General features: G+C 37.9%; 1 protein-coding gene across 4 annotated transcripts in view; it reads left to right on the top strand.

Moving 5' to 3' along the window:
- Positions 1 to 17,725, top strand: part of Hydin (HYDIN axonemal central pair apparatus protein) — a 266,122-nt gene that overhangs the window by 11,095 nt on the left and 237,302 nt on the right. For all 4 annotated transcript variants that reach the window (XM_070026253.1, XM_070026252.1, XM_070026249.1 and 1 more), the window contains exon 3: positions 15,616 to 15,773. In XM_070026253.1, the coding sequence (XP_069882354.1) occupies positions 15,639 to 15,773 (135 nt within the window). In that variant the 5' untranslated portion in view covers positions 15,616 to 15,638. The remainder of the gene's footprint in view (positions 1 to 15,615; positions 15,774 to 17,725) is intronic.

Consider the following 17,725-nt stretch of genomic DNA (forward strand, 5'->3'; position numbering starts at 1 on the left):
GTAATGAGTACATTTCCAATTGAGCATTGTTACCCACTCCTTTGTTTTTCCCTGACCATCCTTTCCCTCCCTACCTCCCCAACTTCTTATGTCTGATAATAGTAGACCGGTAATTTCGCACCCACTCTTCTGCTGAGGGCAACTGCAAGAATTGAAGAGATTATAGTCAAAACTTGCTTCAGGGTACTAGAGGACTAGGGAGATGGTGAAGAAATCTAGAGAAGGTTACAGAAGCCCAGGGATGTGAGTCACAAACTTGGAGGGACTTCTTTTTGTGAGAGCACATGCAAATATGTACCAGGATGACATGAGTTGCTAAGTTAAAGAACTTATGAATATCCTGTTCTAGGGGAGTGTTGGAAGAGCCCAGGTGATGCCAGCCACTCCCTGTCTCAGGACATTTCATTTCTAACACATTCTGTAGTTGTTCTTGAGAACTGCAGTGGGAAACTTAGTTAACCTAAGGCCACCTAGAGATCTATCTTGCAATACCTTTCCTACACAACACACACATACACACACACACACACACACACTCATGCACGCACGCACAGACACACAGGCACAGACACACAGGCACAGACACACACAGACACACACACACACACACAGACACACAGACACACACAGACACACACAGACACACAGACACACACACACACACACACACACACACACACACACACACACACACACACACTGCTTGCCTTTGTTCCTAGAGAGATGTTTGTGGCATCATTATTTGTGATAGATCTGAGTTGGAAACAACCCAAATCAATAGTAGAATGGATAAAGAAATCATAGTATATTCAAACAGTGGATTGTCAGACATAAGTTAAAATGAACAGACTACACAAATGTAGAGTTTAATGAGTTATAAGGATATTGTGGATTAATGGGCCAAGATAAAGAAGGGAACACTGCCAGCACACCAGAAAGCCCTTGTACCCCTTCTCTTCACTAAGCCCTTTCCTTTTATTGTCCCTTAAGATAAGGGAGAGTAAAAGCCTCTTTCTTAAAGCAATTTCATTGTTCAGTTTTCATATAATATGCACATAAAATATTCTGATTGTGTTTACTCTTCCCTTCCCACTGATAGCCCACCGCCAACCAAGCCTGTTTTGCTTTCCTGTCATTCATCTTTATTAGTGTACACTAATTCTACCAAGGAGTTTCTCTATAGTATTTTGCAAGTGCATATATTATTATAATTTAATCAGAATAATCCCTCTATTGCTCTCTTTTCCCTTTCCCCCAGCCCTGTTCAACAGTGTTCAGAGCTTTGTTACACCATTATCATAGGCAGACTCAATGTATTTCACTAGAATTCACACTGTTCTCTTTTATACTCTTGTGTCTACTTTCTTTTATTCTTATCTATTTTGCTGAATAATTACAATAATACATTAAATTATTCATTTGTGAGGCACTTTGCTATATGAACATTTACTGTGACCTCTTGATTCATAAAAAATCTTTTAATAGATGATGTTTTAGACAGCAGTGATTTTTAGGTTAGAGCTGTGAATCAAGTCTGACTATGGACTGATATGTAGTCAAGTTTAAATCCAGGTAGATTTCTGGGTGCTTGTTTACCATGTGCTAGGAATTGTATCACCAAGTTTCATTTTCACTCCTGGAAAGGAGTAGAAACATCTGTAATGCTTTGCATATATTATGTATAAGGAAACAGAATCAATAGCACATTTCTACATTGTTACCTAGAAAGAGATTTACTATAAGCTGTAGACCCATGGGATTATGAAAGCTGAGAAATCCCACAACTTGTCTTCTATAAACTAGAGAATGAGGAAAGTTAGTGGTGAGTTTGAAGACTGGGCACTGGGGAGCCAATGGTGTGGGTCCCACTCTAAATCTAGAGTCCTGAACGCCAGAATCACCAGTAAGAGGAGAGGACTCACATTCTAGTTCAAGCAGTCAGGCCAGGAGCAGATGAATTCTATTCTATTCTTCCCACAATGAGTTGGATACTGCCCACTGGCATTGAGGAGAGCAGTGGATTTTATATAGTCTACTAATTCAAATTCTGATAACTTTTAGTGACTCCTTCATAAGCACACCTAAATATCATTTATTAGATATCATTTATTATATATCCAGCAATCCAGTCAACACAAAAATTGATTATCACACCTCTTTATTATATTGAAAGATAATTGAATTCCCATGTAAGAAAAGTAATCTATTTTGGAACTAAAATTCTTACAATAATATTAATTATAAATTACATGCATAAACAGAACTGTTGTAATGAAACCCACTATTTTGTACTATAAACAAATAAAAAATTTAAATGATATGAATTGGGGCTTACAAAACCCCCCTTGGTAGTGTCCACGTGTTCCCCCGCCCCTCTCTTACCTTCTCTTACCTTCTTGTATGGCTTATAGTTGCCCATTTGTCTTTTCTCCTATCTCTGTCAAGCTTAGAAAGTTTCTTAGTCTGAACAAATTTTTAGCATCTGATATTTTCCTATAGAGAAGCCATTCTTTTTGAAATTTGAGACATACAAAAGTTACTTTCCCTTATTCACCTGAACTTTACTTTTCCCCATCATAGGTCGAATAAGAGAATTCTTTCTCTGAAAATTGTCTCTTTGATCTACCTCAGATCCTCAGATATAAGAAGTCATACCACCCCCACAGAGAAACATTGTCTTCAAGAAGTATTTGGAGGGGAAGAGAGCAGAGGCCAATGTGAAACCTATAAAATCTGAAATAATCAAATTTAAAAGAGATCAAACAAATGCAAAAGCCAAGGAGCATACAGCTTTTAGAGACAGTGAAAAGGGAGAATCAAGGAGGATTAGAAACTGAAAACTAATCTTCTTTTACTCAGCAAGGGCCTGGAGATCCTTTAAACCTATTCCCTCTCCCCCCCCCCCCCCACCATGGATAAACAAAATCACATTGTATTAATGAGTTTTTCCTTATTTCTAGTTGACATTTTCCTGCTAAAGTAGTATAATGCCCTCACCATGGTAGTAGCAGAAGTTGAAGATATGTGGACAGGTTTAGACTCTCACATTTGCTTCCAGCAAGCAAGTTTAGTTGAATGGAATCCCTTCTCTTCACATTTTCTTGTTGCTGTTTTTGTGATTGACCAAAGGATACCAGGTCCTGTGCAAAGGGAATACTACCTTATTTAGTCTTCATAATACCCATGGGAGGTAGATGTGGTACATCGCTTCCAAGATGGCCCCCACTTATCCTCATTCCTGGCTTTCATGCCCCAGTGCAGTGTCTCCCACACTGAAATGGATGGCAACCAGTAGATGTTGAGTAAATGACGATATGATGTATGGGTCAAAAAAGATATTGAAGCTTGTCCCATGGTCTCTTGCCAGACACCCCATGCTAGACGTAGCCAGTATTCACGAGTTGGTTCTGTTTTGTTTTGGCAGTACTGGAGCTTGAAGTTAGGGCTTTGTGCTTGCTAGGTAGGTGCTAGGCAGGTGGCTGCTATGCCACCAGCCCCTTTTCTCTGATTTTTATTTTTTTGTATACATTTTTATTGTAAAAATTCTGTACAGAGGGGTTACAGTTACATGAGTAAGGTAATGAGTACATTTCCTATGGAGCATTGTTGCCTCCTCTTTTGCTCTGATTTTTTTTAAGTCGGTTGTGGGTCTTGAACTCTGGGCCTGGGCACTGTCCCTCAGCTCTTCAGCTCAAGGCTGGAGTTCTACCACTTGAGCCACAGTGCCACTTCTGGTTTTCTGAGAAGTTTACTGGAGGTAAGAGTCACAGAGTTTCCTGACTGGGCTGGCTTTGAACCACGATCCTCAGATCTCAGCCTCCTGAGTAGCTAGGATTACAGGTGTGAACTACCAACGCCCCCCTTGCTCTGATTATTTTTTGAGATAAGTTCTCACTTTCTGCCCAAGTCTGGACTACTAACCTCCTATTTATGCTTTCCATTGTAGCTGAGATTACAAGTATGTTCAACCATGCCCAGCTTTTAATGGGTGGTCTCACAAACTTTTTTCTGTTTCTTTATTTTTGCCTCACCATCCCAGTCTCCCATATAGCCTGGATGACAGGTGTGTACTACCACACCTCTATTGGTAAGATGGGGGAAGCTCCTGAACATTCTTGCCTTGGCTGGCCTTGAACTATCACTGCCTCTTAACTAGCTAGGACAGCAGACTTGAACTACTGGTACCTAGTGAGGATATTCAGACAGCCCTGTTGTGAAGTCCACGAGGGGAGGAGCCCGTAGCCCACCCAACTTGCTAGTCTTGTGAGTGAGCCATCTTGGAAGTAGATCTCTGGCCCTAGTCCGTCCTTCAGCAGAGAGCAGTCTTGGCTGCAATCCTTGACTGCAACCTCCTAAGAGATCCAAACCAGACTTACCCAACCAAACTTTCCCCACATTGAGAAACAACCAGTAATAATACTGACGTAGTGTTTGTAAATGCTTTGCCTTAATTGTTTTTAATGTTATCAATCTAAAGTTTGGTTAGAACAGTATTTGTTATTGATTAAACATTGCTTATTTTGGCCAGTAACACATGAGTAATTGTTATGTGGCAACTGGTAACTATTACATTAGCCTCTCTATTGCAATTGTTGTTGTCATTATTCAAATGAAGTTACTGTGGCCCAAGAAGATTAAAGCTCAGGTCGGACAGCTTCAAAACCTTGAGTCCTAATGGAAACAGTAATATTTTAGGGTTTTGGATTATTATTGCTGACATTTCTTTCTGAAAAGAAAACTTTAAAAAATAACAACTGGGGAAATCACATTTATTTTATCAGCCAAAGCTTATATATGTTTAAATGTGTTAAAGGCACTTAGGCTACTGAAATGAGTATGTAAATATGAAATGCAGTGTTTGGCTTTGAAGTTGTTAAGATTTGTTTGCATTTTACAATATATTCCTTACTGGATAGGAAGGACCTTAACTTTTCTGAGCTTTAGCTAGGAGCAAATCAGTTTGGGTTTAGTTTTTTTTGGCAGAGAAGGAGGGGATTAGAAATGGAAGATAAGAAAAATTACAAAGAAATAGGTTTTGGAGACATTTAGGATGAAAGAGCGTGGAGGCTGGGGGTGGGGTGTGATTATGGTGTGATCATGATAGTTATTAATGTGACATGTACACATCCCACAGCATCTGGAGGCATTCACTAATTTAATAACACACATCACAGAATTCTCTACCAGCAGCAATCCACTCTAAATTAGAACTCTTTTAGATTTGGTTCCCTTATCAGTTCCTAGAGGTGAACAGAACACATTCCTACAGAAAATGGATTTTGTGTTTAACCACAAACATAAAAAAACATAATTTGATGGTACAGTTCATAGATATTGAACACTTAATTAACCTGGACTATAAGAAGTTGAATGTTGACATTTAAAGTAAAAAAACAAAAGCAAGCCAGGCACTGGTGGCTCACACCTATAATCCTAGCAACTCAGGAGGCTGAGATCTGAGGATCATAGTTCAAAGCCAGCCTGGGCAGGAAAGTATGTGATACTCCTATCTGTACTTCCAGAAAACTGGAAGTGGAGCTGTGGCTCAAAGTTATAGAATGGTAGTCTTGAGTGAAAGAGCTCAGGGACAGACAGCACCCAGGCACTGAGTTCAAGCCCCACAACTGACAAAAAAAGAAAGAAAGAAAAGAGAAAAGCAAAGCAGAAGAGGGAAATAGTTATTCTGAGAAATATTTTAGCCTAATAAAAATTCTGTTTAGTGAGTGCAATTTAATATTTATTTAGTTTAGCAATTATTTACTGAGCTCCTTTGTGACAGTGATATATGTTTCCTGAAGTCAAAAAGCTTATATTCTTGAGGTAGAGACAGGCTTGTCTGCAAATAATTGTAATTTAGTATATTTAGTGCATGCAATAATAAAGGTATATGCAACGGGTGGAGTAGTTGACACTCCATATGTACCAGAGAAAGCATCGTTACTGGGTCCCCTTGAGATGGCTTTGTGGGATGAATAGAAGTTTGCTAGGCAAACTTGAGGGCCTAACCTGCCCACAGGAGATACAGATGTGAGAAGGAAGGACGAACCTCTATAAAAAGTATAAAGATATAAAATAATCTGGCTATTGGGGACTGTGAAAAGTCATCATTATGGATTCATTAATTTTAAAACATTTAGTAAACAATCATATACATGATGTCCTGTGCTACATGCTGAGAATATAGAAATAGAACAAAGTTCTGTCAGGTGCCTGTAGCTCACTCTTATAATCCTAGCTACACAGGAGGCTGAGATATGGAGGATCATGGCTTGAAACCAGTCTGAAAAAGAAAGCCCATGAGACTCCATTTCCAGCAAAAAGCTGGATTGAAGGCAGAATCAAGTGGCACAGTGCCAGCCATGATCAAAAAAGCTGAGTGAATACAAGGCCCAGAGCCCAAGTACCAGCACCAAGAAAAAAAAAAAATACAAGAAAAAAAAGATAAAGTTCTTGTCTTCAAGGAGCTTACAGTCTAGCAGGGAAGGAGGGAGATGGGCAATAATCATGGTGGAGTGAGCATAAAGATGAGTGAGATCTTAAAGAAGGGGCAGTCGTGAGGAGTCAAGGGAGGTTTTCCAAAGGAGGTGATATCCAGGTCCAAAAAAGTGAATGAGAATCAGCTGTGGTTGGGGCAGAAGGGGAGGAGATAGTGATATTTCAGGAATGTGACTGCTGGCACATTCTGAGCCTAACTTAAGTTGAGCATCAAGTACAAGACAAGAAGTTTGAATATCATGGAAGAATGTCACACAGGAGCTTGAAGAGGGGTCTGGTCTAAAGGATTTCAGTCAGGGAAATGACACACCCCAAACCGCCCTTTAAAAAGGTCACTGGGTCTGCAAATGAGAAAGACTTGGGTGGGGGTTTGGGTGGGAGTAGAGAGGTATTATTCTGGGGCCAGTTAAGTTATTACAGGCCAAGCACAATAGCTCTCACCTATAACTCCAGCTACTTGGGAGGCTGAGAAATGGAGGACTGGAGTTCAAAACTAGTGTGGGCACCAAGTTAGCAAGACTTCAACTAAAAAAAAAAAGCTGGGTGTATAGGCACATGCTTATCATCAGCTAAGTGGGAAAAGCATAAATAGGTGGATCATAGTACAGAACAGCCTTCGCATAAAAAGCCATTTAGATCTCTTTGGCTGAAAGGCTTTTGGTTTATGGACTTAAAAAAAAACATATTGTATCCTAAACAAGGCCTTTAAAAGCAAGGTGTTAAATGACCCATGAACCACATGACCTAAGACATTCCAAGAACATTAGACCATACAACTCATTTGAGTCCTTTGTTAGATGTTGGATCAAGATGAATATAGACTAGTTTACTGGCAGATGGCTCATTAGAAATCCACAAGGATCCATTATCTACAAGGCACTGTGTATTGTTCTGTTCTTCCAGAAGCATATAGTCTATTAAGATAAGAATAACCACACACACTTAATTTCCAAGTAGGAAGTTTTTGGTGTAATAAAAGAAAAAAGTAAGTTACTAGAACATCAGAGAGGCTGAGAATCACTTCCAGCTGATAGGATCTGAAATTGTTCCTGGAAGGAAATGACAGGGCATGGAGTAAGGCTGAGGGTTCATGCAGGGGCAGCAGAAGTACATTGCAGTCCTACTGCAAGGATGTGATCTGAGCAAAATTTTAGGGAAGATACTTTTATCCTTGTAGATACAGAGCTGCAGAAGCAGGATCCAAGTGCTCAGGCTGAAATTGCATCATACTGTTAGTGATGAAGCACAAAAGGAAAATGGCCAAACATTATGGGATTTGATGAAAAAGAAGCTGGTCATCAGAATCAGATTTTAAGTCTACTTGATTTTAAAAACAAGGCCACTCTGTAAAATCAGAATAGTTCACTTAAATTGTTACCAGAAAACACTTGTGAATTGAAGGCTATTCAAAGGATATTTGAAAATTGTCAAAATGAAGTTCCTTATTTTGTATTGCACCTCTGTTGAGATCTCCTACCTCTACCACACTCTTTTTTTTTTTTAATTTAATTTTATTTTATTTGAGAACATACTGTACAGAGGGGCTACAATTACACGGGCAGGATAATGCATACATTTCTTACCAAGCATTGCAGCCTCTTCCTTTGTTTACCCTTCACCTCCCTTCCCAGCCTCCCCCCTCCGCCCACCCAATTATACCCCCCTCCCCCCCACACCGACATTGTAAAGTTGGTTTTGACATGACATTTTGTACTTCTCATTGTTGCAACAGGTCCACCTGAATCCTTAAACGACTTGTTTGTCCCCATCTCCTCCACATGTTATACTGACATCAAATATAGTGAAAGCAGGGGTTACACTGTGGGGGAGGGACATACAAAGCAACAAAGAAATAATCTTATAAATGCGTTAGAAACACATGCATGAAAGAAACGAAAACATTAAAATACATATTTAAGGGTTCATTTTCCTAACATCACATTATCTGATCTTTTCCGCTTGACTCATACCTATACTAGATATTGCAAATAAGGGAAACCATGGGACCTATGCTTCTTTGGGCCTGGCTTACTTCACTTAATATAATTTTTTCCAAACCTTTCCATTTCCTAACAAATGGGGAAATGTCATTCTTTCTGATGGAGGCATAGAATTCCATTGTGTATATATACCACATTTTCTTGATCCATTCATCTACTGAGGGGCATCTGGGTTGGTTCCATATCTTAGCTATGGTAAATAATGCTGCAATAAACATAGTTGTGCTGGTAGCTTTAGTGTGGTCTTGTTTGTAAACATTTGGGTAAATGCCCAAAAGTGGGATTGCTGGATCATAGGGGAGATCTATGTGAAGTCTTTTGAGGAACCTCCATACTGCTTTCCAAAGTGGTTGAACAAGTTTACATTCCCACCAACAATGAAGTAAGGTTCCTTTCTGTCCACATCCCCTCCAGCATCTGTTGTTGTTAGAGTTCTTGATTTTTGCTGTTCTAACTGGAGTGAGGTGATATCTCAATGTTGTTTTGATTTGCATTTCTTTTATGGCTAGGGATGTTGAACATTTCTTCATGTGTCTATTGGCCATCCTTCTTTCTTCTTCAGAGAAGCTTCTCTTTAAGTCTTTCGCCCACTTATTTATTGGGCAGTTGTTTCTTTGAGGATTTGTTGTTGGGTGGTTTAATTTTTTGAGTTCCAAGTATATTTTAGATATGAGACCCTTGTCCGTTGTATGGCTAGTAAAGATCTTCTCCCAATCGGTGGGCTTTCTATTGATCTTGCTAGCTATGTCATTTGCCCTGCAGAAGCTCTGCAACCTTATGCAATCCCATTTGTCCAACCTTTCTTTGATTTGTTGTGCTTCCGGGTCTCTATTCAGAAAATTCTACCACACTCTTATCATTGAGTTTTACCAGTCTTTCATGACAAATTGGAGTTTCTTGAAAACAATTAGAGATGTGAGGGAAGTTGCAAGGGAAGTTGTGAGATCCCTCACATCCTGACCTCCTATTCCCTTCATTGGTTTCATCTCATCTAGCTACCGTTCAGTATTGATAATCTGTCATTGGTAAAAGGTGCACATATTTCCGTATCAACTCATCACATATGTAGATTTGTGCAGCTGCCACTGCAATTAAGATACTGAACAGTCCTTTATAGGTTCAATGGCATTGCTAGAAATAAACTCAGCATAAAAGCAGGGAAAATGTGCCAATAGCATATTTTCTTTCATTTACTGAAGCTCCCTAAACTTCAAGATTAGCTTGACATTTTCCCTCTATTCATGTGTCTTATTTCATTGCCATAAACATCTCCTTCATGCTACTCCTTTATAATCAGCCTTCTCCTCCTGCCCATCACCATTCCTGACCTTTGACAACCACTGATTTGTTCATCTATAATTTTTGTCACTTTGAGAACATTATAGAAGTATAATCACATTATACGACCTTTTGAGATTGGCCCTTTTGTGCTTTTGTTTTTGTTTTGCTTAACATCCTTCTAAGTTGTCATGCATATCAATAGGTTTTAGATTGTTGTTTTCATTATTGAGTAATATTCCATTGTAGGGATGAATGACAGCTTGCTTGACCATTTATTTGTTGAGGGATACTTTGATGGTTTATAGAGTTGGTTTTTTTTTTCTATTACAAATAAAGTTACTAGGAATAATGATGCACAGGTTGTTGTGTGGACAAATGCTTGGGGATGTGATTACTGGTTCATGTGATAGGTGTATGTTTAGTTTGCTAAGAAACTGCCCAGCTGTTTTACAGAGTGACTAAACATTTTATTTTCTCATCTGCAATGAGAGAACAATTTCCCTGCATCCTTGCTGGCATGTAATATTGTCCCTATTTTATTTTGTACAGCATGTTTTTCTATTTATTTATTTTTATTTTTTTGCTGGTTCGGAGCCTTGAACTCAGGGCTTGAGCTCTGTCCCTGAGCCTCTCTGTGTTTAAAGCTAGTGCTCTACCACTTGAGCTACAGTGCTACTTCCTGTCCCTATTTTTCTTTTAGCTTTAGTTATTCTGATATATAATATGGTATTAATTTGTGTTTCCTTGATGGCTAGTGATGTTGAACATCTTTTCATATGTCTATTTTTATATCTCACCCATTTTTCTAACTGTATTGTAGGCAAGACAGTAGTGTCGTTTCCTGAATAATGTCTGTGTCCCTATTTTTTACTTGGTTTTCTTCATCTAATTTGGGGTCCATTTGTTCTCTTGAATTAGTAGGTTCAAGTCCTTTGTTATATGTGGAACATTTTCAGTTGTTATTTTGTAAACAACAGCAACTCAAAAGCCACTCTTCAGCTTATGTCCTTCTTTTTCTCTTTTTGGACTCTGCTAACATTCATGTTAGATGTTTGTCATTTTCCTATGGTTTGTAAAGTTTTCATTTATAGCTGGCGAGTCTTTTCAGAGAATAATATGTTCTAGCAGCCCTCTTCAGTCTCTGTTCCAGTGGGAGAGAGCCACAGCCATATACTTCTCGATGGAAGTCTTGTTCTTCAGATCAGTGCTCATTGATACTTGAAAGTGGAGACAGGGGGTGCAGGTGAGAGTTTAGTCTCCCCACTACACTTTTGCCAGTACAACTTGGTTGAGGGGTAGAACTGCCCTATTGAACTGCTCATGTGTCCTCTGCTGACGCTGCAGGATGGAGTGGTGGTCTTGTTACTTCTGATGATAACCAAAGTCTGATTCATCACTAGGCTTCCTTTGACACCACTTCAGTCGATGGGGAAGAGTTGTCTCATTACCATTTTATCTCAATTGAAACTGTATGTGTGTGTGTGTGTGTGTGTGTGTGTGTGTGTGTGTGTGTGTGTGTGTGTGTGTGTGTGTGTGTGTGTGTGTGTGTGTGTGTGTGTGTGTGTGTGTGTGTGTGTGTGTGTGTGTGTGTGATATCATTCTCATCACTGAAGATGGAAGTCTATGGTCCTTAGTCTTTCTGGATACCATATTGGTAGTGGTTGAATATCTTGTTACAGCCCAGCGAGGATGGGCATCTAGGATGGCATTTTGAGTTTATTGCTAGGTGGTGCTGTAGTTTTTTTGTCTGGTGGCTAGAGGAGACTGGCTTTGTCCAAGGATTTTGCTGAGCTGCTCTTTCCCTGGTTGTTTGCTTTTCAGACTAGTGGTGTATCCAGCATCTAATCAGAGGTATTAAGGGGAAAGAAAGCAGAGAGGACTCAGTACTCTGTGGTTCTGAGTCTGGATCCGTAGCTGGCCTGCCTTCCTTTCTAAACCTTCTAGTCTTTTTTTGTTTATTGTATATGTAATATCCAAGATTTGTTGTGATATTTAGTGGAAGGAATAATGGAGAGTTTGTGTACTCTATTGTATCAGGGGCAGAAATCTCTTTGCAATTTTAAAAATGGGCTTAGTGTATTAATATTTTAATTATGAAAAATTTTAAATGTGCAAAAATTAGAAAGCATATTACAGTCCAGCTTTAACACTTCCCAATGTTCTCCCATTCTCAATTCATTTTTTCCTAGATACACATATACTCAATCACACACAATCACATATACACACATGTGCACACTGAATTATTTTAAAGTAAATCTGAAACATGATAAATATGTCCCTAAATATCTGTATAAGACAAGAATTTCCTTAAAAATGTTACTAATTGTCCAATTATCCTAAAAAAATGAACAATAGTTTAAAAAATATTTCAAGTTTATTGTCATGCTTATAATAGTAATAAAGATAGAACCACTAATCCTTTAGAATGGATATAATTTGACAGGAGTATTACTTAGTTAAAAAACAAAAATATTTAATCCAATGAACAATAATTACTTTTCTCATTATTACTCATTTTTTGGATTATAATCCAAACAAGTTATACCTTGTATTGGTTGGTTAAAACCTCTTATGGTTCACAATTGCCCTCCCTCCCTCCCTCCCTCCCTCCCTCCTTCCCTCCTTCCTTCCTACCTTTCTTCCTTCCTTCCTTCCTTCCTTCCTTCCTTCCTTCCTTCCTTCCTTCCTTCCTTCCTGCTTTCTTCCTTCCTTCCTTTCCTCCCCCTCTCCCCTCCCCTCCTTTCCCCTCTCCCCTCTCCTCCTTTCCCCTTCCTTCCTATGTTATTTATTAGTTAAATAAACTATGTCATTTTCCTATGACGTTTCCTTGTTTAATGATTTTTATTAGCATACATTAGTTGTATAAGAGGAGCTTTCACTATGACATTTCCATACATGCATACAATATATCATAATCAAATACACCCCCTGCACTCTCCATCCCTTCTCTGCCTTCTACACCAATCTCAACAGGTCTTATATGTGCAAATCAACTGCTTGGTCATATTCATGCTCATTAATCTTCATTAGCTATAACATGTTCTACATTCTAGATCTGCCTTAATTACATAGGTGATATATGTTCCCTTTTTTCCCTTTATTTTCCCCAACATGATTGGTAGGTTTAGAAGACTAGTGGAATTTAGGTCCAGATTTTTGTTAGAAGTACTTTATAAGTGATCTTGCCTGTGTGGCACCAGGCAGCACACTGTGTCTACTTTCATTCTCTTAGTGCTAAGATTTATTTAGGAGACTCAGGTGTTGTCATTCCTGATTGAGCCATTATGAAATTCCTTACCAACACTACCTAATTGGTTTAGCATAATGAACTTTCCTCTCATTAGGGGCTGCAGAATGGCGATATTTTTCTGTCATATTTTTGCATTAATTAGCTGGAATTCTTTTATAAAAAGTATTTTCCTTGCATCAACTATTTGGTTACCCTACAAGGCATTTTGTACAGAAAAAGTACAGAATAGTTTCGTTTTTCCTTTAATTTCCCCCTCCCTCCCCACACCAAATAGGTGATTTACAAACTTTTTTGAAGGTGACTGAAGATTTAGGCAGATCCACTTGAGCTCTACCATTTGAACCATGCCCCAGCCCTTTTTGATTTCACTAGTTTTTGAATAGGGTCTCATTTTTCTGTTCAGGTCAGCTTGGACTGCAGTCCCCCTATTTATGCTTTCCACTATACCTGAGGTGATAGGACTGTATTACCATGACTAGCTTTATATTGGATGAGATGAGAGTCTCATGAATATTGCCCAGACTGGCCTTAAACTGTGATCTACTCAATCTCAGCCTCCCAAGTAGCTAGGATTACAGACAATGCCTGGTTTGACCAGTAATTTTTTTAAAAAAAGTGTCATTTGAGCTCAGCTTGTTAAAAAAATAAAGAAAAAAAAAAAAGAAACAGAAACAACCAATCCACTGCTGATTGTTTTCCCCAATACTCATCTTGTCCCATCTTTGATGACTAGAATCCCGAACTGCTCAGGATCCTTAGCAGAATGCCTTCCGTGTTTGATAGAATACTCTTACATTTTTTGTGCCCTTGACCTTAAGCCTATTTCTCTTAGGCTTCTTTTAGTGGTAGAAATTTGGAGGCCCTGTATAGTCCTATTGGTTCTGGACTTTCATTGCTCTGTGGCTTTTTTTGGTCAGTCGTGGGGCTTTGAACTCAGGGTCTGGGCGCTGTCCCTGTGCTCTTCAGCCCAAGGTGAGTGCTCTACCACTTGAGCCACAGCACCACTTCTGATTTTCTAGGTTTATTGGAGATCAGAGTCTCATGGACTTTCCTGCCCCCGGCTGGCTTTGAACCAGGATCCACAGATCTCAGCCTCCTGAATAGCTAGGATTATAGGTGTGAGCCACGGGTGCCCAGCTGCTTTGTGGCTTTTTTAGGTGGCAGGTTATTTTAAAACAGGAAACTATCATGAGCATGTATTTGCTATGTTCAACTTTAAGAATATTAGACTTCCAGGACTGGGTGTATAGTTCAGTGGTTTATATGCTTAGCATATAAAAGGCTCTGAGTTTAATATTCATCAAAAAAACCCAAAAGATTACAGGGATTCTCAATATAAAAATTTTCTTGGTCTTATATTTTCTTAGATGCTGAAATGCTTGGCTCTGAACATTATTGATATAATTAGTTATTTGTTTAAACCATTATTACTAATATTATGACCAATAATAAACCCATTCAATAATGATTAGATTTGTCTCTTGCTCTTTGCTTTTAAGAAAATTCTCTGAGGATGTACAGTCCAAATCCTCACTTCAGGTCTGTTGTCTTCCAATCTTTTGGGATAAGTATTTTTTCTCTGTGGCTGTTAATACCAATCAGATACACAATAAAATGTATTTCCATTTATTTTTTATTTTTAAGAACTGCATTTTTCATCTCTTAGTTCTTTCTGATAATGGTTTATTTAAGGCAATCATTTTTTAAAACTTTCTCAGAAATTACTTCTTTCTCATGCTACCTTTTCTGAGTTTCTGCCTATAGTCCTAAAGCTTTATGTTTATTCTGTGTAAAGGGTTGATTGTCATGAGAGAGAACTCGCAAATAAAGTAGCAAATCACATAGCTTGTTTATCTCATTGGGAAAATAAAAATGGCCAAATTTAAGAACAGCTTGTATTTATTTTCTTTCTTTTATTTTTTAAGCAAAAATCTACACTTTAATGGTGGTCTTTACAAGATTAGGTGTCTGATGGGCAGGCACCACACAGGCGATTAAAACAAGCTATTTATTCCTAGTGAGTGAGGTCCTTTCCCTGATTCTTGAATGGCTGAGTACTATGGGGTTTATATTCTCTCCCAGACATTGCCTAAGTTACATTACTTTCTATTGAGTAATTTGAATATATGTGTCTCTTGAGATTGGTTGAATTTTTTAAGGATTTTTTTAAATTTTTTAAGATTTGGTTAAATTTTTGAAGTGAGATTTTGGCTGTCTCGGCTTACTCCTTTGTTCTTTTGTGGCAGGAAGGCTTTACTGAGTGTTTCTATAGGGAAATATACATAACTTCTACCCATTTTCTTATTGCCATCTATTCTTCCCCTTGAGCAGCTTGTATTTCTGTGTCTTCTTAAGCAGAATCTAGATCCCCTTAGTTGGCTTATATTTGGGGAGATAAGGATGAATGTAACCGGATGAATAAAAACTTTTAGTTAAGGTATATGTTTCAAGCATTGGATCTGTTTTTGAAGATGGGATTTTCTAAACCTTCCCATATTTGAGAAAGCTTTGAGAAATCATGACTTGTATCTAGAAATTGATTGTATTTGTTCTAAATTATTTTCTTTTTTCTTTTTTCACTCTTAGGTGAGAGAAGACAATAACAAAAAATGTCAAGTAAAAGACTTGAGGAGTCCCTTGGGGCTGTTCAGATGGGGTTAATCAAAATGCTCCAAGGATTCCACAGCAAAGTTTTGCCACCCATGAGTCCGAGAGTGGTTACAGAAGAAGAAGTGAACCGCATGGTAATGTATCATGGAATTTCTATGCAAAATACTAGGATGCTTTCTTTCTCTTCAGGACAATGACCATTGTTGATACTTGAAAATTTCAGAATATCAGACAGACAATTCCTGAATGATTAGTGTCAATTTAGTTATTAGTAGGCAGGAGAGAATAAGTGCTGCTTTTCAAAGTCTGAGTCTGACTATAATAGAATACCAGAAATTTAATGATTTATAAACAAGGTTGACTTTAGCTGGAGCCCGGAAAATCTTAGAGTGGGTAGCTGCATTTAGTAAGGGTCTCATGCTACATACTCATATGGCAGGACAACAGAAGAGCAAGAGAAGTAAAGGGATTCAAACTCCCAAGAGAAGTGTTAAATCATAAGGGTACCATATGATAAGATTCTAACACATGAGTTTTGGGGGGTCACACTCAAATCATAGAATTCTAAATAACTGAGTAGAACTGGGTGACCTGTCATTGTATAATTCAAAAATAAATATCAGAATTGTATAATATTTAACCTAATAATATATTACCTGTATGTTGGCAAGTTATTTTTGTTTACACATTTGTATAACACAGAGCATTAAAATAACTAAATGATATCTAAGAAAAATAAGTATTCTTTTTTAAAATTAAGATATTTATAACCTAATGATTCATAATGGCTTGTTGAGAACCAAATTCTTAGCCACATAGTATAGAAAATATTCATAGAAACTCATGCTGTTAATAGTATTTGTTACATTTTAAAAATGAATCTCAAGTTGCATTCCCACTAAAAAATAAATCAATCATTTTCTGTTGTGGCTATTGGTACACCTTATAGAAACTCCTGACTTTTTGCTTTTAATATTTTATTATTTTAACTTAAATCACAATATTGCTGATACCTCTTAACACCCTATTACTCTAATCTGTGTTCTAATAAACAAGAACTTTAAAAATCAGGCTGAAAGCTCTATTAGTAATGTGTCTTCATTTGAATAGATTCAATCACAGATGTCAACTTTGTAGGAAAATAAGGATTCTTGAAGAACTTTGACTTTAACCAAAGACTAAAATAAATCAACTAAATTATGTACCCCTGAATGTTTTTATAACTCTCAGCATACACTTAAGCACCATGTTGCTGTCAACAATCGTAGACTCCTGGCATGTAAAGTAGGCCTAGGGTGGCAGTGTGGATCTTCTAGAACTACTACAAATGATAGCAATGGGTTCTGGCCAACTAATCCCTTGATGAGTTGATTTGTCTAAATGATGGGATATATGCTATTTACTTACAACACTGGAGAGAGTTAAAGCATTTTGTGTTCTTATTTGGGTTTAAGTTGTGACTGACTGCTGGATCTTAAAGCTCATTCTAAACATAATCTAAATATCCTCTTGGGTTTCTAACAAGCTCAAACTCATTTCTAAATAGTGCAATCATACTTCCAAGATCCTTGCATTTTATAAGATTTTTCTGTGAAAGACAAGTACCAATGCTTGTAATCCTAACTATTCAGGAGGTTGAGATCTGAGGATTGAAGTTTGAAGACAACCTGAACAGAAAAGTCTTAGAGACTTTTTTTTATATTTTTTTAATTGTAAATATACTGTTACAGTTACATGAGTAAGGTAATGAGTACACTTCCTATTGAGCATTGTTACTCCCTCCTTTGTTTTTCCTTTACCTTCCCTTCCTACTTCCCCAACTTCTTCCCCACACCCCGCCCCCAAAGCTGTAAAATTCATTTTCAACATAGTGTTTTGTAGTCTTGGAGACTCTTATCTCCAATCAACCAGTAAAAACCAGCCTGGAGGCTGCTCATCAGACATAAGCAAGATTGTAGGGCCTTGTGTTCAAGCCCAGCACACATACATAAAAACAAAATGATTTTTCTATTATAATGTGACAAACACGCCAAAGCTTTGCTTGCACATTGTATCTTCAATTGAGAAACAGGAATATCTCAGACTC

This window comes from Dipodomys merriami, unplaced genomic scaffold (genome assembly GCF_024711535.1).
Source record: "Dipodomys merriami isolate MVZ:Mamm:240054 unplaced genomic scaffold, mDipMer1.0.p SCAF_176, whole genome shotgun sequence".
NCBI classification, from domain to species: Eukaryota; Metazoa; Chordata; class Mammalia; order Rodentia; family Heteromyidae; genus Dipodomys; species Dipodomys merriami.